Here is a 23,401-nt window from a genome sequence, read left to right on the forward strand (position 1 = left end):
CTACTTCTTTGTGGTGTAATTTGTATTTGTGGGTATGTGTATTGCTGGATTTGAAATGTATTATTTTGTTGAGGACTTCATTGTCTATTTTCTTAAGGGATATTGGTCTGTAGTTTTCTAATGCTTTGGGTATCAGAGAAATGCTGGCCTCATAATGTGAGTTGGGAAATATTTTGTTCTCTTCTATTTTCTGGAGGAGAGTGTGTAAAATTGGTGTTGTCTTCTTTAAGTGTTTGGTAGAATTTGCCATTGAAACCATCTGGGCCAGGAGTTCTCATTTTATTGAGGTGGTGGTCCCTTTTAGGTTCCAGGCTTTAAGCAGAAGTCTCAGTTCCAGCTTTTTGCCTCATGTACACCCATATTCCTGAGGGGCTATTGATTTAATTGGTGGAAAGTCCATGCACAGACAATGCTTGAATAAATCTAAAGGATACAGAAAGAAGCTGGTGTGTTTAGGTTACTTTGTTGGGAGATTGGTGACATCAGCAAAAAGATATGCAGCTTCCTACTCCCAGGGCCTCATAAACAAGGGCACAGTTGTGAATGATAATATCTGAGAGATATTATGCTTCTGGAAGCATAGTTTCCAGACCTCACCTTATTTATATTTATTATGAGGCTGGGGTATTCTTGCACACAGCCTAGTCTGGATACATGCCAGAGACCACCTGCCCTGGTCTGGGTATACTGTATCACTCTCAGAGTTGTGTAATTCACATTATCACTGCTAAACTAAAACACGTGGTATTCTCAGACATAAACAAACTTTTCTTCTCTCTTTCTCAGTCTGTCTAGTCTATCAAAGCATCGTTAGTTTTTCAGACATCTCTGTGAGTCCTACTAACAGGCTTTTAGCAACTAAAGGCTTATCCTGTAAAATCCCAATCCGTAGTCCCTAGCTGTTAGAGTTTGTATCCAAAGTTTATAATCCTCTGGGTTTCTTCAGAGTCACCTTGCATGCTTGCTTCTGCCTTTCAGTTTCCTCTTTATTTCTGTCACCCAGGAATCTCCTTTTTATTCCTTCAAATTCAGCTATGCATTTGAAAAACATTGTTGTATTTTATCAGGTATTTTGATGTGTTTTGGGGGAAGAAGGACTCTGTGTCATGTCAATCTGCCATATCATTTTCATTTTTTTCATTTAATCTTTCTTAAAGATTAGAAAGCCAACAACCAAATTTATGAGAATTATTTGGAAATTAGGTGTATTAAAGGTATATGTGTTTTCTTTTATTAAGCAAACATTATTTTTAAACATTTACTTTGAGCCAGGTACTGGGATACCAAGGATAAAATATGATCCCTGCCTCAGTAAGCTTTGAGATTAGTAGGGGGACAAATAAGGGAATAAATGGTAACACTATTGATAAATGCTGTCAGAGAGGGCACTACAGGGCTTGATCCAAAGTCATAGGAGGTGCCCCTTTTTCAGACAGTTTAAGTCAGGAAAATGTTTCCAGAAGTGGTGATACCTCACCTGAAGCCTGAAAGACAAGTGAGAATAAGCCAGGTGAAGTTAGATAAAAGATATTCAAGGCAGAAGAAGAGCATTTGTAAAGGTGATGATGTTTAGATTAAGAATTTGAAATCTGCAGGTAGTTGGGTAAGCCTGGAGTATAGCAGCAGAGGGTTGAGAATGGCAAAAGATGAGAAGCTATCTGTGTATCTTAGGCCTAATGTGAACTGGGCATCTTAAGAAGATTTCATAATGTTCTCATACTTCATTTTTTTAATAGATTTTTTTAAAATTGTAATTGTTAAAAATTAAACTTTTTGCAGTTTTCAAGGATATGAATTACTCGCCATGCTTCTTAGCTGCTGAAGAATAACATACAAAGAAATTTTCACCTATAAATATTTCCTTTTTTTAAATTAAAGTTAATTCTGAAGCAATGGCATTGAAAACTATTATGCAAGATCTCCGTTTATACTATACATATACAACTAGTATAGGTTGACCCTATCAGAATGAGATAAAATTAATACATGATTAACTTATTTTCAAATCAAGCTTTAGAAAATAGAATTTTCACATTCATGTCAAATGCTCAATTTTGATAGTTCATCTATATCTGTTTTGATATCTTGTAGGTTCAGTTTAACTTTTTAAAGAGTATTTTATGAAACTGGTCTTTAAAAGGTATATGAGCATGATCAGTTTTTATGCTCTAGGCAAGATAATTGATCTTAATGTTGTGATTTGTTGGATGCGTCTCTCTACCTCTTTATGTATCTGTTCTTTAATACCTTCTAATGACTGGTTCCTGAAACCATCATTAGATATTTATTCCCTTGATTGTTATTCCTTATCATAAAATAAATAGCCCTGGAAATGACACAGACGTTAGCTTTAGCAGACATTTATGCCCACGTGTAAATTCATGAGATCCTTCCTGAGCAGAGGTTTTAAAAGAAGGTTTGGTAGGCAGGATAATGAGCATCTCTACCTCCTAAAGATATCCACATCCTAAAAACCTGTGAATATAGGTTATTGTAGCAAGAAGGAATCAAGGGAGCAGATGGAATTAGGGTTTCTAATCAACTGACTTTAATATAGGGAGATTTATCCTGGATTATCTGGGTGGACCCAATGTAATCACAAGAGTTCTTAAAAGTGGAAGACAGAGGCAGAAGAGAGTCACTGTCAGAGCGATGTGATGTAAGAAGAACTTGGCCCACTGTTGCTGGCTTTCAAGATGGAAGAAGGTGGCCACGAACCAAGGAATGAGGGTAGCCTCTAGAAACTGGGAAAAGCAAGGAATGGATTCTTCCTTAGCGCCTCCAAAAAGAACACAGCCTTAGCCTTGCTGACAAGTTGATTTTAGCCTGGTGAGACTTGTGTCAGATTTCTGACCTATAGAACTATAAGAGAATAAATTTGTGTTGTTTTAAGTCACCAAGTTTGTGGTGATTTGTTACAGCAGCAATATGAAAATAATACAGAAAATGAGAACATAAAAGCTGCGTGCTTGTGGAGGCTTTACTGAAATTGGAAAAATACACTGAAAGTACAGCTGGGTTTAACTGAGGACAGATTTTTGTCTCCATGGTTTGCCTTTGTCTAGCCTATTCTTTGGTCCTTTCAGCTTCAGTCATACTTTAGTGGTCATCACAGAGGAATAACAGCAACGGCATAAGAAACAGTTCACAAACAATCTTGTGAACTGCGCAGTTGAATAATTATGGCTTTAAAAAAAATATTTAATGTATTTTTTTGCTGGTGATAGACAGAGATAAGTGTAAAAGGGCCTGATAGTTTTAAGAGAATGGTATTATAGCCCTAAGGACCTGTAAAATGTTCTTCTTTGAAAAGCAAATGTTCAGAGGACTTATGGTAATGGCAACATGAAGTAGTTGGCAATTCCCCTCTGGAAAAAAAAATGGTGTGAAACTGGAAAAAAATGTGAAAACAGTCATTTCAGGGCACTGGAGATTGTTCAAAGGCAGACAACAAATTGAGAAGGATTTATTCTTGAAAAACTACTAGAGTTTCAGTAAGAATAGAGGGAGCCGCTGGCCATTTTGCCTGTGGCTGTTTGTATTACCGTCCCTTTTCTCCCCAGTCTATGCTGATGAGAAATGTAGTTTTCCAGTCTCGGCTGGCCATGAAAACCACCAGCTCTGTTGGCAAATGGGCAGACTTGATTCTGGATGGATGGCAAAAACGTGTGGCTTTGCCAATTAAAAGTAGCAGACTTGATTGAGAACAAGTGGGGAAAACCTGTACCTTTCTCTAGGCCAAAGTTGCAGTCCTAGTTCAAGGCAAATGGTGGATTAGTCAGAAATTTAACAGGAATATCCTCTATGAGAGCCACAGAAGAGCTGGATACACTGTGTACACATACCTGTATGATAGGAAAACTACACATGTGCACAGGAGATGCAAGAGAGACCAAATTTCAGAGCTGGTTGCAACTTTGAATGCATTCTCCAACTCATACCACAGATGAATCGGCAAAAGATGAAAGCCTATGGGTTCAGGTGTTTGAGCACAATCTGTGCCCAAATTATTGTCTTACCACTAAGCTATACAGACAAGGGGTAGCCTCTAGAGAGCCAGGCTGAAAAATAAGAGTGAAATGACTGAATAGAGATGTTAGTAGCTTGAACACCTTGTGGGAGACAGATTGCATAGTTTCAGTCTGCCCAAGATACTAAATACAAACAAACTAACAAAAAGGAAACTAACCACCCTCAGAAAAGTTAAAACAGGATCTGGTTTTGCTACAATATATTATCTAAATGTAGTTTTCAACTACAAATTACTAGATATAAAAGATCACACAGGAAAGTGTGACCCATGCAAGCAAAATAAAACAGTAGAAATGGACTCTTAGTGGGCCCAGATGTTGGATTTAGCAATAACTTCAAAGCAGTTATTATAAGCAAGTTCAAAATTAAAAGGAATTGTATTCAAAGAATTAAAAATATACTAACCAATCACATAGGAAATCTCAATAGATAGAAACCATAAAAAAGAACCAAATGGAAATCCTAGAGTTGAAAAGTATAATTGAAATAAACTTTCATCAGATGAGCTCAAAAGCAGATCTGAGATGGCAGAAGAAACAGTTGGTGGATTTGAAAGATTAATAGAAATTATCTATTCCAAAGAACAGAAAGAAAAATGAACAGAACTTCAGAGATCTCTGGGTCAGTATCAGGTGTTCCAAAGCATACATGTAAATGGAGTTCCAGATGAAGAAAAAGAAAGAGGCAGGAAAAATAATTTAAAGAAATAATGGCTGAAAACTTCTCAGATTTGATGAATAAAACATTTACTTAGGGACCCAAGAATCATTGGAAATACTCTGGTAAATACAAAACATATATTCTGTTAATTTAAAAAAAAAACATAAGATTGCTTAAGAAGTAATTATAGCACTGTATTTTTTATAATGTACATGTAACATGTAATATGTATGACAATATTGTACAAAGGAAGAGGGCAGGATATGGAGCTATACTGTGTAAAATTGCTAGATTGTACCAGAATTAACCTAAGTAGATTATAAATTAAAGATACAGATTGCAATATCCAAGAATCACTGGGAGGAAATAATTTTAAAAAGCAATTGTTTATTTAACCACGTCCGTTTTCTCAGGTATTTTTGTAGATGCTAGGTATTTAAATATGTTGAAGAAATGGATTTTTCGTTGTTTATCATCACCATTTTTGTGATCCAGTATTTGTGTATGTGTGAGGAAGACTGGCCCTGAGCTAACATTTGTTCCCAGTCCTCCTCTTTTTTGCTTGAGGAAGATGGTCCCTGAGCTAACATCTGTGCCAGTCTTCCTCTACTTTGTATATGGGATGCTGCCACAGCATGGCTGATGAGCAGTGTGTGGGTCTGCACCCAGGATCCAAACCTCTGAACCATGGGCCACTAAAACGGAGCATGCGAACTTAACCACCATGCCACTGGGCTGGCCCCAGTGATCCAGTATTTTATGTATATATTCTTTGTACTGTTTGAAGAAGCTCTGCATATATTTCTTTCTAAAGCAAGACATGTAAGAGTTGTAAAATGGTAGCATTCAAAGTAGATGGCATGGTTTTATGATTTTCCTATGTGAGATTAACAACAGATATATCAAATATTGATTATTTGTTGCTGCTTTCAGTCTTTATTGGAGCAAGAAAAAAGAATGCATCTTAAAATATACAAAAACGAAGGCTTTATTGTGCTACTGTTCTCAGTTGGAAGTTGTGATATTAAGGCACATTTATATTTAAATTTAATATTTAGTATACATTTGTAATCAGATAAAACAGTTCTGTTATTAAGAATTGCTATAGTGGGGTTTTTATTTGTGTTGATACATTTGAGCTCCGGATAAATTTAGACTGCTAGACTAGAAATCGAAGAAAATATAAACATTTACTAATGAAACTCATTGTCTTAGAGCACGCTCTCCATTCACCTTTCCCGTTCTTTCCTTCCCTGTCTTCCCTCCCATTTCCACACACACACACAAAAGGAGACCAAAACATCTCACACTTCTTGATTTTGGACAACCAAGCAAGAAATCATGGGAAATATGGCATATTTCCATCTAGATATTTTTTATGAGCATGTGAGTTATATGTATATATATTTTTGTGTTTTTGATTTGGGAATTTTTTTCATAAATGAGATTTTACTATACATATTGTTCTGATATATATTCATTTTTCTCAGCATTTCATGATAGGCTTTATGTCAGTAAATTCAAATATATATATACTTTTTTTAATGACTAAGTATTCCATAGTATGGGAGGATACTGTAATTATTTACCCCATTACTCTATTGAAGGCTATTTAGGTTGTTTCTGGTTTTTCACAAACTATTATAATTAACATCATTGTGCATATACCTTTGTGCATTTATGTGAATGTTTTTGTAGCATGGATACAAAGAGATATGTTCAAAGTCTGAAAATTTTAACTATTGATATTCTGTCTTTTTGCCTTCTAAAAATGTTTTTAAAGTTTATACCACCACCTGTGGCATATCCTGAACTCTGGCCAACACTGCATCTTATCAGCATTTTATATTTTTTGCCAATTTAATAGGTTAACAGTGATATCTTGTTCTAATTTTTATTTTCCTAATCACTAGTGAAATTGAACTTCTTCTTCCTCTTCCCTCTCCCCCTTCCCCCCCCCCCTTTTTCTTCGTTTTTGCTGAGGAAGATTCACCCTGAGCTAACATCTGTGTCAGTCTTCCTCCATTTTGTTGGTGGGTCACTGCCTCAGGATGACTGAAAAATGGTGTAGGTCCGTGCCTTGGATCTGAACCCATGAACCCAGGCTGCTGAAGCAGAGCACCAAACTTAACTATTATACCATGGGCTGGCTCCTGAGATTGAGCATCTTTTATAGAATTATTAGCCATTTATATTTCTTATTCTTTAAAATATGCATTAGTTTTGCTCATTTATTAGGTTAAATTTTTTTTATGGTGATAAAACATATGTAACAAAATTTATCGTTTTAACCATTTTTAAGTGTGGAGTTTGGTAGCGTTAAGTACATTCACATTTTTATACAGCCTTCACCATTGTCCATCCCTAGAACTTTTTCATCGTCCCATATTGAAACTGTACCCATTAAACAATAACTCCTCATTCCCTCCTACCCCAGGCCTGGCAACCACCGTTCTACTTTCTGTCTCTCTGAGTTTGATTCTTCTGCGTATCTCATATAAGTGGAATCATACAATATTTATACTTTTGTGCCTGGCTTATTTCATTTAGCATAATGTCATCAAGGTTCATCTATGCTGTAGCATGTATCAGAATTTCTTTTCTAAGGCAGAATAATATTTCATTGTATGTTTATACCGCATTTTGTTATCCATTCATCTGTTGATAGACATTCGGATGTTTCCACCTTTTGGCTATTGTGGATAGTGCTGCCATGAACATGGATGTTCAAATATCTCTTGAGTTTTAATTCTTTTGAATATATACCCAGATGTGGAATTGCTGGTTGTTTTATGTTTAAAGTTTTTTTAAAAATTATTTTATGGAGGTCATAATGGTTTATAACATTGTGAAATTTCAGGTGTACATTATTATCTATCAGTTTCTGTATAGACTGCATTGTGCTTGTCCCCAGTAGTCTAATTTTTATCCATCAGTATATATAAGTGCCCCTTTACCCCTTTCGCCCACCTCCCAACCACTTCCCCGCTGGTAACCACTAATCTGTTCTCTTTATCTATGTGTTTTTTTATCTTCCACCTATGAGTGAAATCATGTCCTGTTTGTCTTTCTCTGTCTGGCTTTTTTTGCTTAACATCGTACCCTCGTGGTCCATCCCCGTTGTTGCAAATGGGATGATTTTGTCTTTTTTTATGGCTGAATAGTATTCCATTGTATGTATATACCACACCTTTATCCGTTCATCAGTCCATGGGCACTTGGATTGCTTCCATGTCTTGGCTATTGTGAATAATGCTGCAGTGAACCTAGGGGTGCATAGATCTCTTTGAATTGTTGGTTTCAAGTTCTTTGGATAAATACCCAGTATTTGAAAATAAGTTAACCATGTATTAATTTTATTTCATTCTGATAGGGTCAATCTATACTAGTTGTATATGTATAGTATAAATGGACATCTTGCATAATAGTTTTCAATGCCATTGCTTCAGTATTAACTTTAATTTAATTTTTTTGAGGAATCTCCATTCTCTTTTCTGTAGTGGCTGCACCAGTGCATTCCCACCAGCAGTGTATGAAGGTTCCCTTTTCTCCACATCCTCTCCAACATTTGTTAATTTTTGTTGTGATAATTATAGCCATTCTCACAGGTGTAAGGTGATATCTCATTGTAGTTTTTGGGGGTTTTTTTTAAGATTTTATTTTTCCTTTTTCCCCCAAAGCCCCTTGGCACATAGTTGTGTATTTTTAGTTGTGGGTCCCTCCAGCCGTGGCATGCGGGACGCTGCCCCAGCATGGCCTGACAAGCAGCGCCATGTCCACTCCCAGGATCTGAACTGGCGAAACCCTGGGCCACCAAAGCAGAGTGCGTGAACCCAACCACTCACCCACGGGGCTGGCCCCTCATTGTAGCTTTGGTTTGCATTTCCCTAATCATTAGTGATGTTGAACATCTTTTCATGTGTCTATTGGCCATCTGTATATCTTCTTTGGAAAAATATCTGTTCATATCATCTGCCCATTAATCAGGTTGTTTGGGTTTATGTTGTTGAGTTGCATAAGTTCTTTATATATTTTGGAAATTAACCCCTTGTCAGATATGTGATTTGCAAATATTTTCTCCCAATTGATGGGTTGCCTTTTCCTTTTGTTCCTGGTTTCCTTTGCCTTGCAGAAGCTCTTTAGTCTGAAATAGTCCCATTTATTTACTTTTTCTTTTGTTTCTCTTGCCTGAGTAGACGTGGTATTCAAAAAGATACTGGTAAGACTGATGTCAAAGAATGCACTGCCTGTATTTTCTTCTAAGAGTTTTACGGTTTCAGGCTTTATCTTCAAGTCTTTAATCCGTTTGAGTTAATTTTTCTGTATGGTGTAAGATAATGGTCTACTTTCATTCTTTTGCATGTGGCTGTCCAGTTTTCCCAACACTATTTATTTCCTTTCTCCATTGTATGTTCTTGGCTCCTTTGTTGAAGATCTAGCTTCTGTAGATGTGTGGTTTTATTTCTGGGCTTTCGATTCTGTTCCATTGATCTGTGTGCCTATTTTTGTGCCAGTACCAGACTTTTAATTACTATAGCTTTGTAGTGTATTTTGAAGTCAGGCAGTGTGACATCTCCAGCTATATTCCTTTTTCTCAGGATTGCTTTCACTATTCGGGATCTTTTGTTGTTCCATATAAATTTTAGCATTCTTTGTTCTATTTCCGTGAAATATGTCATTGGGATTCTGATTGGGATTGCACTGAATCTGTAGATTGCTTTAGGCAATATGAACATTTTAACTATGTTTATTCTTCCAATCCATGTGCATGGACTATCTTTCCATGTCTTTATGTCATCTTCAGTTTCTTTCAATAGTGTCTTATAGTTTTTAGGGTATACGTCTTTTACCTCTTTGGTTAAATTTATTCCTAGATATTTTATTCTTTTTGTTGCGATTGTAAACAGGATTGTATTCTTGAGTTCTCTTTCTGCTAGTTCATTATTAGAGTATAGAAATGCAACTGATTTTTGTAAGTTGATTGTGTACCCTGCAACTTCACTGTAGTTGTTATTTCTAGTAGTTTTCTGATGGATTCTTTAGGATTTTCTATTTACAGAATCATGTCATCTGCAAAGAGCGAGAGTTTCACTTCTTTCTTTCCAATTTGGAGACCTTTTATTTCTTTTTCTTGCCTAAGTGCTCTGGCCAAAACCTCCAGTACTATGTTGAATAAGGGCGGCAAGAGTGGATACCCTTGTCTTGTTCCTGTTCTGAGAGGGATGGCTTTCAGGTTTTTCTTGTTGAGTATGACTTGGCTGTGGCTTTGTCATATATATGGGCTTTATTATGTTGAGGTACTTTCATTTTACGCCCATTTTATTGAGAGTTTTTATCATAAATAGATGTTGGATCTTGTCAAATGCTTTTTCTGCATCTATTGAGATGATCATGTGATTTTTCTCCATCATTTTCTTAGTGTGGTGTATCACATTGGTTGATTTGCAGATGTTGAACCATCCCTGCATCCCTGGTGTAAGTCCCACTTGATCATGGTGTATGATCCTTTTAATGTATTGCTGTATTTGGTTTGCCAATATTTTGTTGAGGATTTTTGCATCTATGTTCATCAGCAATACTGGCCTGTAATTTTCTTTCTTTGTGTTGTCCTGGGATCAGTGTAATGTTGGCTTCATAGAATGAGTTAGGAAATGTTTGTCTTCTTCCGTTTTTTGGAATAGTTTGAGAAGGCTAGGTATTAAATCTTCTTTGAATGTTTGGTAGAATTTTCCAGAGAAGCCATTCTAGTTTTGGACTTTTGTTTTTTGGGAGGTTTTTGTTTTGAGGAAGATTAGCCCTGAGCTGACATCTGTTACCAATCCTCCTCTTTTTATTTTGCTGAAGAAGATTGGCCTGAGCTAACATCTGTGCCCATCTTCCTCTATTTTATATGTGGGATGCCTGCCACAGCATGGCTCAACAAGTGGTTCAAAGATAGATCCGCACCCAGGATCCAAACCAGCAAACCCTGGGCCGCTGAGCAGAGCACACACACTTAACTGTTACACCACCAGCAGGCCCCTTTTGGGTAGTGTTTGATTACTATTTCAACCTCTTTACTTGTGATGGGTCTATTTAGATCCTCTATTTCTTCTTGCTTCAGTTTTGGGAGGTGTATGAATCTAAGAATTTATCCATTTCTTCCTAGATTATCCAATTGGTTGGTGTATAGTTTTTCATAGTATTCTCCTGTAATCCTTTGTATTTCTGTGGTATCCATTGTAATTTCTCCTATTTCTTTCCTAGTTTTATTTATTTGAGTCTTCTCTCTTTTTTTCTTAGTGAGTCTGGCTAAGGGTTTGTTAATTTTGTTTATCTTCTCAAAGAACCAGCTCCTAGTTCCATTGATCCTTTCTACTATTTTTTTATTTCTATTTCATTTATTTCTGCTCTAATTTTTGTTATTTCCCTCCTTCTGCTGACTTGGGCTTTGTTCTTTTTTCTAGGTCTGTTAGGTGTAGCTTAAGATATCTTATTTGAGATTTTTCTTGTTTGTTGAGGTGGACCTGTGTTGCTATGAGTTTCCCTCTTAGAACTGCTTTGCTGCATCCCATAAGAGTTGGTATGATGTATTTTCATTTTCATTTGTCTGTAGACATTTTTTGATTTCTCCTTTGATTTCTTCATTGATCCATTGGTTGTTCAGTAGCATGTTGTTTAGTCTCCACATATTTGTCACTTCACCAGCTTTTTTCTTGTAGTTGATTTCTAGTTTCATAGTATTGCGGTCAGAAAAAAAGCTTGATATGATTTCACTCTTCTTAAATGTATTTTCTTGCCTTGTTTCCCAACATATGGTCTGTCTTTGAGAATGTTCCATGTGCACTTGAGAAGAACATGTATTCTGCTGTTTTTGGATGGAGTGTTCTATATATATATCTGTTAAGTCTATCTGGTCCAGTTTTTTATTTAAATCTGCTATTTTCTTGTTGACTTTCTGTCTGGATGATCTATCCATTGATGTAAGTGGGGTGTTGAGATCCCCTACTATTATTGTGTTGCTGTTAATTTCTCCCTTTAGGTCTGTTAATAGTTGCTTTATGTACTTTGGTGCCCCTTTGTTAGGTGCATATGTATTCATAAGTGTCATATCCTCTTGGTGGAAAGTCCCTTTTATTGTTTTATACTGCCCCTCTTTGTCTCTCATTGCCTTTTTTATCTTAAAGTCTGCTTTGTCTGATATAAGTATGGCAACACTTATTTTCTTTTGCTTGCCATTTGCTTGGAGTATCATCTTCCATCCCTTCACTCGGATCCTGTGTTGTCTTTAGAGCTGAGATGTGTTTCCTAGAGGGAATATATTGTGTCTTGTTTTTTAGTCTATCCAGCCACTCTGGTCTTTTGATTTGAGAAATCAATCTGTTTACATTTAGAGTGATTATTGATATATGAGGGCTTAATACTGTCGTTTTATCTCTTGTTTTCTGATTGTTCTATATTTCCCTTGTTTCTCTTCCTGTGTATTTCTTTTTGTTTCTGTTTTTTGTTGCTATTGTTGTTGTCTTGGGGCATAAGGGAGATTGGCCCTGAGCCAACATCTGTTGCCAATCTTCCTCTTTCTTTCTTTCTTTTTTCCTCCCCAAAGCCCCATTACATAGTTGCATATACTAGTTGTAAGTCCTTCTACTTCTTCTATATGGGGTGCCACCACAGCATGGCTTGATGAGTGATGTGTAGGTCCACACCCAGGATCTAAACCGGAGAACCCCAGGCTGCCAAAGCAGAGCATGTGAACTTAACCACTATGCCACCAGGCCATCCCCTTTTCCTGTGTATTTCTGACTGTCATTTCAGTTTGGTGATTTCCTATGATGGTTTTCTCTTTATTTATCATTTGTATCTCTCTTTTCTTTTTTGTTTAGTGGTTACCATGAGGTTTATGTAAAAGATCTCATAGATGAGAGAGTCCATTTTCTGATAACGTCTTATCTCCTTAGTCTAAGCAGCTTCCATCCCTTTCCTCTTCCCTGTCTAAATTATTGGTGCCACAAATTATGCCGTTTTGTGTTGTGAGTTTGTGATTAAAATGAAATGTTTATAGTTATTTTTGATACTTTCCTTCCCTTTATCATTAATTTTATAATTGTTTGCTAACCTTATAGAGAGCTGCAATTTTCTGATTTTGTTTGTCTATTTATCTCTTTGCTGAAGGTTTTGTAAACCTTTTCCTTTTTGTTTCAGATATGAGGGCCGTCTTGATTATTCCTTTGTGGGGGTGGGGGGGGCAGAGTGAGGGAGTCTCCCAGCAGTGAACTCTGTCAGCTTTTGTTTATCTGGGGAAGTTTTTATTTCTCCATCATATATGAAGGATATTTTTGTTGGATAGAGTATTCTTGGCTGAAAGTTTTTGTCTTTCAGAATTTTGAGTATATGATTCTGCTCTCTCCTAGCCTGTAAGGTTTCTGCTGAGAGATCCGCGGAAAGCCTGATAGGGGTTCCTTTCTAGGTTATTTTCTTCTGCCTTGCTGCCATTAGTTTTTTCTTTGTCATTGACGTTTGCCAGTTTTACTAATATATGCCTCAAAGAAGATCTTTCTACTTTGATGCAATTAGAGTTCTGTGGCTTCATTTACTTGTAATTCCAGTTCCTTTTTCAGGTTTGGGAAGTTATTAGCTATTGTTTCTTTGGACAAGCGCTCTGCGCCTTTCTCCCTCTGGAATATCTATAATCCTTATGTTGCATTTCCTAATTGAGTTGGATATTTCTTGGAGAATATCTTCATTTTCTTTTTTAGTCTTGGTTCTCTCTCCTACTCTATCTGCAGCATTTCTGTCTTTCTCTCCCCTAAATTGCTCATTCTGTCCTCCATAATGTCAGCTCTGTTTTTTAAGGTTTCTAGATTGTTGTTTATCTCACTTATTTTGTTCTTCATCTCCAGCCTTTGTTTATTTTTTTTTAGTTTCAATCTGTTTTGTGAAGAATTCCTTCTGCTCATTTAATTCTGTTCCTGAGTTCATTGAACAGTCTTTCTGAGTTCTCTTATAACTCATTGTTTCTTTATAACAACTATTTTGAATTCTCTGTCATTAAATTGTAAATTTCTGTGAATTCAGGATCGGTTTCTGGAGACTTGTCATTTGCCTTTGATCTGGGGTGTTAATGTATTTCTTCATGGTGTTTGATGAAGTGGACCTTTGCTGTTGCATAGCGGTAGTTTCTGGTTGCAGATTTCGCCTGCTACCACTCAGGCAGACAGCATCTGTATTTTCTGAACCCTCTGCATCCGCTGGAAGTTGTGCCGAAAGGGCTCTCTGTGTTTGCCTGCTGGCTGTTGCTGCTTGGTGGGTTACACATGCAGGCACAGATACTCTGGTGCTGATCCATTGCCCTGGTCAGCCGGTTGAGCTGGTGTGCCAAGCTGGAGGGGAAGGGAAGGGAGCTTTCTTTCACTCTCACGAGTCTGCTCAGCACTCACTGGCCGCCCACCTGGGCTGCTGGGCTTGGTGGGGGAGCCCACACGATGGCTGAGCTGCTTGGTATGGAGCATTCCTCTGGGCTGGGATGGAACTCTGAAAGCAAAAGCGTTCTCATGGAGGCCTGTCTGTTCCCCTGTATCCTCTTAGAGTCATGTGCTGGCCACTGCATGAGATCCCACACCTTAGATTGCTGCTGCTGGGGAGGAGGAGATCCACTCACCTTCCATTGCTTCCCGTGGGTCTAGTACCCCCACTTTCAGATGTATGGCTGCGTGGATCTCTCAGATGTCCTGCTGTGCTGTGTGGGTGTCCTCTGTTGGTTAATGAATGTCCTTTTGGTTGTATCTTATGGGGGAAAGACTAAGGGAACAGCTCACTCTGCCATGATGTTGATGTCCCATGTTTAAATGTTTGAAGAACCACTGTACTGTTTTCCATAGTGGCTATGCTATTTTATTTTACATTCCCATCAGTCATGCTCAAGGCTTCTAATTTCTCAATATCCTTACCAGCACTTGTTTTCTGTTTTGTTTTGTTTTTTATAATTGCCGTCCTAATAGGTATGAATTAGTATCTCATTGTGGTTTTGATTTACATTTCCCTAGTAGTTAGTGATGTTGACCGCATCTTTTCATGTGCTGTTTGCCATTTGTCTGTCTTCTGTGGACTAATGTCTATCTAAGTCCTTTGTCCACTATTAAATCTGGTTGCTTGGTTTTTTGTTGTTGTTGATTTTTGCTAATTTTTTAAAGTCCCCCCACTTAATGTTTGTTTACTTGATGTAGGCATGGTCTTAGGATGGAAAGATCTGATATAGAAAGTAAATCAATGACTTAATATTGATCTCTTAAAGAATAATAATAACAGGAAAAATACATTAGACTTCAGAGAAGAGAACATATTTAGCCATTTAACAGGGGTGACAGGGTAGTATTTGAGGTAAATCTTCGAAGAAAAGATTCATCAAGATTTGGTGAATCAATATTTAGTATTCGTCACTATTTAGTATTGATCAGTATTTAGTAATTCATCAAAATTTGTGATGGCAATAGAATTGGGGGAAACATTCCAGGTAGAGGAAACAAAGACATAGAGGATAGGATTTTATTGCAGGTAAATAGAAAGCAGTTCAGTTTGGCTTATTTGTTGTTAATGGAAGTATACACTGGCACAGTTTGTGTGTGTGGGGAGGGAGGAAATAGTTTGGCAACAGCTATCAATATTAAAGATACAGATGTTATTTTTTCCAGCAGCTTAATTTCTAGGAATTTATCACACAGGTAATACTTGTAGAAACAGACATTGCAGTATCATTGCAGTAACATAAAACTGAAACAAAGTACTGATCAATAGGGTAGTAGCCTTTGAAAAGAAGGGACAGAAAGTATGTATAATATAACCTTATCTGAGAGTAGGGTGGGTACATGGACAGACAGAACATTTCTGGAATAACAACCAAGAAACTGTTGACAGTGGTTTCACTCTGATGAAGGGATGCCCTGAGGAAATGTTCACTTGTTTTGTTTTCTTTCTTCCAAGGACTTTAAAAAAAGAAAAAAGAAAACGGTATTTTTACAGGCCTTTAGAGCTTAAAATTCACAGCTCTGGCTTCCTTCCAGTATTTGAGACTGCTTCTACATACTAATTTTGACTTCAGGGGTAGGAGGGTGGAGGCAAAGTGACTAAATGAAATAAATTTTTTTCATCTAAACAATAAACAGATTATGGGTTGGACTTCTTTTATTTTTTAATCTTTATTTACTGCTCTTTGGGTGATTTCTTGAGGAGAATGTTCATAAAAACAAGCATTTGTAACTCTTACATATCCAGAGTTAAAATGAATTGGCAAATGAGTAATACCTTTTATAAATTATTTTCTTTATTTAAAAAATTATTAAATAAAAGTACATTGAGGGGATGGCCCCATGGCCAAGTGGTTAAGTTTGCACGCTCCGCTTCGGCGGCTGAGGGTTTCGCTGGTTCGGATCCTGGGCACAGACATGGCACTGCTCATTAGGCCATGCTGAGGTGGCGTCCCACATACCACAACTAGAAGGAGCCACAACTAAAATATACAACTATGTACTAGGGGGGATTTGGAGAGAAAAAAGCAGGAAAAAAAAGTACGTTGAGTGAATAGGACAGGAATTTTCAATAGGCAAGATCAGCAACTTGACCTTACATTTTTGTAAAATATGGCTGCAAATTTGTTATTAAAGGACTTGATAACTAAATGAGAAGTTTTCATTATTGTAAGATATCATAGCAAGAGTAAGCCATTTTCTAATAATTTTATGACTCCTACTTAATACGTTATTGAGTAAAAGAATACATGAATTCCTTAATTAGGATACTTAACCATGTTCTCACTTTTAGACAGCACAAGTACATCATGGCTGACAATTATTTTCCTGCCATTTAGGGAATCTATCAAACTTTGTCTTTTTCCACATTAGTGGACTTGATGTTACCAGTTAATTAAAGCAAGATTTCAGTGCTAGCTTTCATCTTTTATCTTGGAAACTTAACTTTTAAGGTGAAACTGTTATTTAATGTTCTTCCCTTTGTGATTTTAGCAAATTGCTTCTAATTTGTAAGGAATACAAGGGAAATAGTAGATGAATTAGGGAAGTGTTTCACTCAACGAAGAAAATTCAGGATGTTGTAGGTTCAGTTGCCATTTAAGAAAAAGAGAAACCCCTGTGGTTCAAACCTGACTTGTTAAATTTTCTTCAGGGAAATTCTTTCATGTTTTTCAAATAATAGGTTTTTATGTATTCTGAAGTTTTCTTCTGTTTAACGCCAGTGATTCTTTTTTTAAGGTATGGACTGCGAGAGTTCGTGGTGATTGCCCCTGCTGCAAACAGTGATGCTGTTCTCAGTGAATCTAAGTGCAATCTTCTTCTGAGTTCTGTGTCTATTGCTTTGGGAAACACTGGCTGGTGGGTGGACATTTTGAAAAACTTAGACAATGAGTTAAAAACTATAATTTGTGAAGGAAAATAGTTACTGAATGTTACGTTTTTGGTTATAATTAGGATTAGTATTTGTACATTATTGTATTGGAATTTGGTGTATAAGGGCAAACTCAAACCTTTAGGGAGAGCATTTCTAAAGGGAAACTTACAGAAATATTCAATGAATATTTGAAATTAAGAGTAAATTATACTATTTTTGTGCTTTGCTTCCAAATTTTAGTTTATTTAAATAAATTTTGTTACGAAGTCTAATTTTAAAACTCCTAGCCAGAGCATTGCTTTGTTTAGCCTCAGCTGGGAACATGTGTGTCAGGTAACTCAAATATTTCGCTGTTCTGCTCATGTCTGCAAATGACCATGAAAGTGCTGCAAGTATTGATTTTGGGGTTACAAATCAATTTTAGTGGGTAGGCTAATTTGCAAATAGGGAAATCTGTGAATTATTGTGAGGATTGACTGTCTCTTCAAATGATAAAGTAAAAAATATTTCACTATTAATGTTGGGTTAATTTGTACTGTTTAATACCTGTGAATCAAAGTTTATTTGAATTTGAAGAGGCTAATATGGTATGATTGCTTTTATTCAAGAAAATTTTCATTTTGCTTTTTTATGACTTCCAGCCATCTTAAAACAATTCTCTGACTATAAAGGGCCACTAGATGGTAATTTCTTCAGTTTATTAGTGTAAGAAGAAATGATACTAAGAGTGTGTTTGTTATAAATATAAGTCTGTGGAGTGTTCTTTTTTTAGTACTTTTAAATATTTGACATTAAAATAATGTAACAGTGAGAATTTTTGAGATTTAGGAGTTATTCAAAGTTTAATGAAATTACTGTCTCTTCCTGTTTAATTATGTCCTACAGCCAGGTGCCACTCTTTGTGCAAATTCATCACAAATGGCGAAGAATGTATGTGGGAGAATGTCAGGGTCCTGGTGTGCGAACTGATTTCGAAATGGTTCATCTTCGAAAAGTGCCAAATCAGTATACTCATTTATCAGGTCTGCTGGATATCTTCAAATCAAAGATTGTGAGTCGGCATAGATATTGTCAGTCTTATCTGGGATCCAGATAAAAGTAGCAATTTGGTAGTTTATTGAGTATGTGGAAACATTTCTCTATAATATTAGTAATGTAATTGGAAGAAAGATGTAATTGACTACATAAATTACTGTGTATGTTTAAAGAAACAAAGTATCGATTAGATTTTTAGTGTGCTAATGCTATAGAACAACTAATTAAATTGATTTTGTTTGTTCAGTTTGTTAACATTTGTCTACTGTGTTATCTCTATCTACTCTTTCTCCTCTAATAGTATTATTGCCAACCTCCCCAGATGAGTGGGCTTTAGGTAGCTGCTTGTTTGAGCCTTTGACTGTGAGCTCCTTGAGGTCTGAACTCTTTGGATTCTGAATTGCCTTTCGTTTTTTTTCAAATCTTCATTTGATTTGATTTTTAAGATTGATCTGGCTTATTATATTCTATGACTCAGAGCAGCAAGGCTAATGGGGATATGCTCTATATATCCTTGATGTTCTATATCACAGAGCTGTAGAGGACTTGCCTGTGCTACTCAGGAGGAAAAATTAGGGTTTAAGTTGAGGAGCTATTTGTGAATATCCCCAGAAAAGAGAGCAAAGCCAGATAAGCAAGTGGTGGAGCAGGTCCTCTGCTTAGAGAAATAATCCCCTCAAATGCGTAAGTTGACACCCGTCTCACCGAAGTGATCGAACTTGATTAACAAACTCGATCAAACTTGATTAACAAATGTGTTTAACAAACTGATTAACAAACTTGTATCTCCTGGTATGATATATTGACTAGGATACAGCATCACTGTGTCGCATTCCTGCCAAAAATGTTTAACATAAATCAAAACATGAGGAAAGAATTGCGTATTTCCAAAATGAGCCGTATTTTGCAAGGTAATTGGCCTAGACTCTTCAAAAATGTCAGTATCGTGATAGGCGAAACAAAGATTGGGAGCTGTTTAAATTAAAGGAGACTAAAGTGACATAACAGCTAAATGCAATGCATGATCCTTGACTGGATCCTTGAGCAAAATGAATAGGCATAAAGGACATGCTTAGGATGACTGGGACAATTTTAATATGTACCATATGTTAGAAAGTAGTATCAATGTTAAACTTCTTGAGTGTGATAATTGTTTTATGGTGACATAGGATAATGCACTTGTTCATAGGAATTACACGCTAAAGTTTTTAGGGGTGAATTGTCATGATGCCTACAACTTACTTTCAAAAGGTTCATCCAAAAAAGTTTATTCATATATATATCGGTTATGAGTGTGTATCAAAATGTCAGTAATTGGTGAACTTGGTGAAAGTCATATGGGTATTCATTATACTAGTTTTGCAGCCTTTCCAAAGGTTTGCAAATTTTAAAAAGAAAAAAATAGAAAAAAATGCTGAAATTTCTTTTTTTTTTAAATTGAGGTTGTAATAGTTTATAACATTGTGAAATTTCAGTTGTACATTATTTTTTGTCAGTCACTATATAAATGCGCCCCTTCACTCCTGGTGCCCACCCCCAACCCCCTTCCCCCTGGTAACCGCTAAACTGTTCTCTTTGCCAGTGTGTTTATCTTCTACATATGAGTGAAATCATAGTGTTTGTCCTTCTCTGGCTTGTTTCACTTAACATAATACCCTCAAGGACCATCCATGTTGTTGTGAATGGGACGACTTTGTCTTTTTTTATGGCTGAATAGTATTCCATTGTATATATATACCACATCTTCTTTATCCAATCATCAGTCGATGGGCACTTGGGTTGTTTCCACTGAAATTTCTTTTTTAATAGATACTGTCAGAAAGATATTTAGGATTAGAACTTAATTTCATAAAAATATGTTTTTAATGTTGAAACCCTAAATAGTGTAGTGGTAGGATTATCACCACCAGATAAATCCATTTGACATTAAAAAAAAAGTAATGCATGTACCAGGTTAAGATATTTAAATAAAGTAGAAGCTTCCTTTTACCCTTCTGTCCTTCTCCTCAAAATAACTAGTGTTAGCAATTTCTTGTGATTATCTCCATTAAAAAAATCATAGAAGCATATATTTTAGGGAGTTGTGTGTATGTATGTAACTTTTTTCCGAAAACTTTTTGGGCTTTGAAATGCCTTAAGTAGTGCTTAATTCTACATGTGGTGTTTTAAGAAATTTTTGAAAAAGGCAAGTGTGTGATAATTTCTACCCCATTAGTTTTTCTTTGCTCTCTCCAGAACTCTTCAATTATGTTTAATTTTTTTAGATCTAATTTCTGGTCAGACACAAATATGAATATTTTGTTTTTTCTTCTTAAAAAATATTAGTAAACGTTATTTTCATGGATCTTTTATGTCACTCACTTCTGTAGCTCAGCTTCTCTTTACTGACACTAAGGACCGCCTTAATCTGTGGAGCCTGACTTAGATTATGACTGTCTGCTAGTTGTACTTTAAAAAAAATGTTCATCACATCATGTCAGAACTTTCATTAAGCTCACTCAACTAGATAGGAAACGGCTCTCAAAATTGATTTGATAAGAGTTGAACTTAGACTAATTGAGACCTGGTTTGTGTACTGTAGAGGTTTTACATAAGTAAAGCTGCCCAATATGTGACTCTCCTGTACCATCTTTTTAAAGACATCTCTATAAAAATCACTCTGTAACATCGACTTGAAGTGTTCTGGGGCCTTCACCCTTCACAGCCGTGGATTTTATTTTTGCGTGGATCTGATTATTAGGAAAGGCTTCCTTTTGGGTAGGGAGGGGCAGTTGTGCCCTTTAGTCACATAAAATTTAAGTTTAAATCCTCTTCTACCATAATCCCCTACATATTTGAAAACTTCCTCACATACTAGTCTTGTTTTTTTCCATTTGGACATTCTTGGTTCTTTCATATGTTCTTTATATTTTATGGTTTTACATTCTGGTTGTTGATTTGGATATTTGTCTCTTTTAGAATTACATTTCTTCATGTTTTTGGAAAATTTTGTTTGTGGGCTCATTTTGTCTTGCAGCCTGCGTTTAAAATTGTTAGCTTTCTTTCCCATCCTCTGTAGTGGTTTTGTAATTTTGTGGTTGCTCCCTACCTGCAGAGTATTTCAGAACCAGGTCTTAAAATGTTCTTTGGAGCATCTCGCTCTGTGGTGATAGCTTCCAACAAAGCCACTGTACCAAGCAGGAGTGCCCTGCCTCAGTGTCTGCCTTAAGCAGAGTCTTGCAGTGCCCTCACTCTGGGCAGAGTACTTTTGATTCCATTTAAGGCACTCTGTAACCCTAAGCTGCCGCTGCCTTCTTCTCCACCTGAAACTCAGCAGGCATGTGCCTTGAGCTTCACTTACCACTTTGGGTTTGCTGTACCTTTTCTAGTGCCCACAAAGATATTTATGTCATGTTTGATCCTAGGTATTTCTTTTTGGTTATCTCTTTCTGTATTTGTCTACATTGCTAGGCGACTGGAGCAGAGGTTATGTATCAAATCAGCCTTGTGGTTTCTAGACGATTTGAACTTTATCATGGCTGAATGTTCATTTGATATCTGAACCTGACTAAAACATCATTTCTTCCTAACCAGTTGGAATCTTACCTTGCTTATCTAGGACACAGCAGCCCAAAACTATTATCTTTTTTTGGCAGTCACCTTATTTTGTGACTTTAGATTGAGTTTGTATTCGGTTAAAGCTACTAGTGACACTTACTAGTCATGCTGCTGTCATGCTGCTGCTGAGCTAAATGTCTCTTATTACTTCTGCCCAGTATAGCAACACTTGGAAACTGGTTAGATTTGCAGAATACTATTGAGTCTACATTTTCACAAGCTCTGTAGGTGATTCCTATGCATATTTAAGTCCTATTCCACATTAGTGTAGGTTAACCATTATTAAGGGAAGCTGAGATCATAGGATTTTTGGATGATATTAATTTTTATGATTCTTAATGCATGTAAAGATAAATTTAAATTTTTTTAAACTGATTAATATAAACTATTTTGCATGAGTGACCATTTGTCTTAGTCTAAAATTCTAGTTAAATATTCAAGACTGGCTTTACTTTGAGTTCATTTTCTTTTAGAAGAAAGAAAAGACGTCATCTCCCCAAAGCTAATCTTATACTTTATAATAATTATACCTTATTTAAAAAATGAATCACGTTTTTCCTACATTTAGTATGGCTGAAGAGAATAGTAAGAAATTATATTTGTATAACTAAAATTGTATAAGATATTTTGAAAGAGGATTTTGCTTAATAGAAGTTAATATCTTGTTTCCAGGTAGTAGTTTTAAACAGCTTTATTTTACTGTAATTTGCTCTCTGGCATTGCTTTTAAAACACTTTTTTAAAGCAATACAATTATTGTCTTTGCATTTATTTCCTAGGGATGTCCTTTAACTCCATTGCCTCCAGTTAGTATTGCAATTCGATTTACCTATGTACTTCAGGATTGGCAGCAGTATTTTTGGCCTCAGCAACCTCCAGGTGAGATAATTTAGAACTATATTTAACTTATTGAATATAAATGGAAAAGAATATATATTCATAAATTAAAAATATTTAACAGTGCATTTCAAGTATTTTAAATTTGAAATATTTGTAATTCTCAATGTAATATTGCTGATTTCATTGCCTTCATCATCTTTTTCTCTTAAAAAAAGCTCTTTAGATTGTTCTAGAGACAATACTTACTCTGTATTTGCTGATCTGTCTTTGAAAGCTAATAGTATTTATAAAGCAGGGGATCCCTACTGTGGAACATCATGTGCTGTGAATTAGTATGTAGTGAATGATTAAAATGTCTGTTTTTAGAATATAAGAGAAGCCACCCTCATAAGTTGAGAACAGACATGCAGAGAACCTTATAGAGAGTAGAGTTTGAAGAAGAGTGCTAACTAAAGCAAGCAGAAAAGAAAAAAATCTGTATATACACGTACACTTATGATTGGAAGAGTTGTAGAATATTTTCCTTTAACTTGCATTGATAAAAATGTAATTAAAATCAGTTTACCTGCTTAGCTATTGATATACTGATTCATTTAACAAATGATCAATTATTATCCAATAATGGGCCAAGCTGTGTCAGGGCCACAAATACGAACGAGACATTGCCTAAAGTCTAGAACAGCTCAGCGTGATGGATATACAGCCTAATTAAGTCCAGTTTTGGTTCCTGGGTATTTCTGTCACAAGTGTAATTACATTCAAGTATGTCCAATAAGAAATTTAATTCAAACTTATAAATAATTACAAAGATTTTACTAGCCTGAAAACGTTTTTCAGTTTACCTTTCTCAAAGAGAAATAAAT

General features: G+C 36.0%; 1 protein-coding gene across 9 annotated transcripts in view; it reads left to right on the forward strand.

The window, feature by feature from the left end:
- Positions 1–23,401, forward strand: part of RAB3GAP1 (RAB3 GTPase activating protein catalytic subunit 1) — a 118,727-nt gene that overhangs the window by 50,166 nt on the left and 45,160 nt on the right. For all 9 annotated transcript variants that reach the window (XM_070581242.1, XM_070581241.1, XM_070581243.1 and 6 more), the window contains 3 exons: positions 16,932–17,051; positions 17,953–18,118; positions 22,478–22,577. In XM_070581242.1, the coding sequence (XP_070437343.1) occupies positions 16,932–17,051; positions 17,953–18,118; positions 22,478–22,577 (386 nt within the window). The remainder of the gene's footprint in view (positions 1–16,931; positions 17,052–17,952; positions 18,119–22,477; positions 22,578–23,401) is intronic.

This window comes from Equus przewalskii, chromosome 17, assembly GCF_037783145.1.
Source record: "Equus przewalskii isolate Varuska chromosome 17, EquPr2, whole genome shotgun sequence".
NCBI classification, from domain to species: domain Eukaryota; kingdom Metazoa; phylum Chordata; class Mammalia; order Perissodactyla; family Equidae; genus Equus; species Equus przewalskii.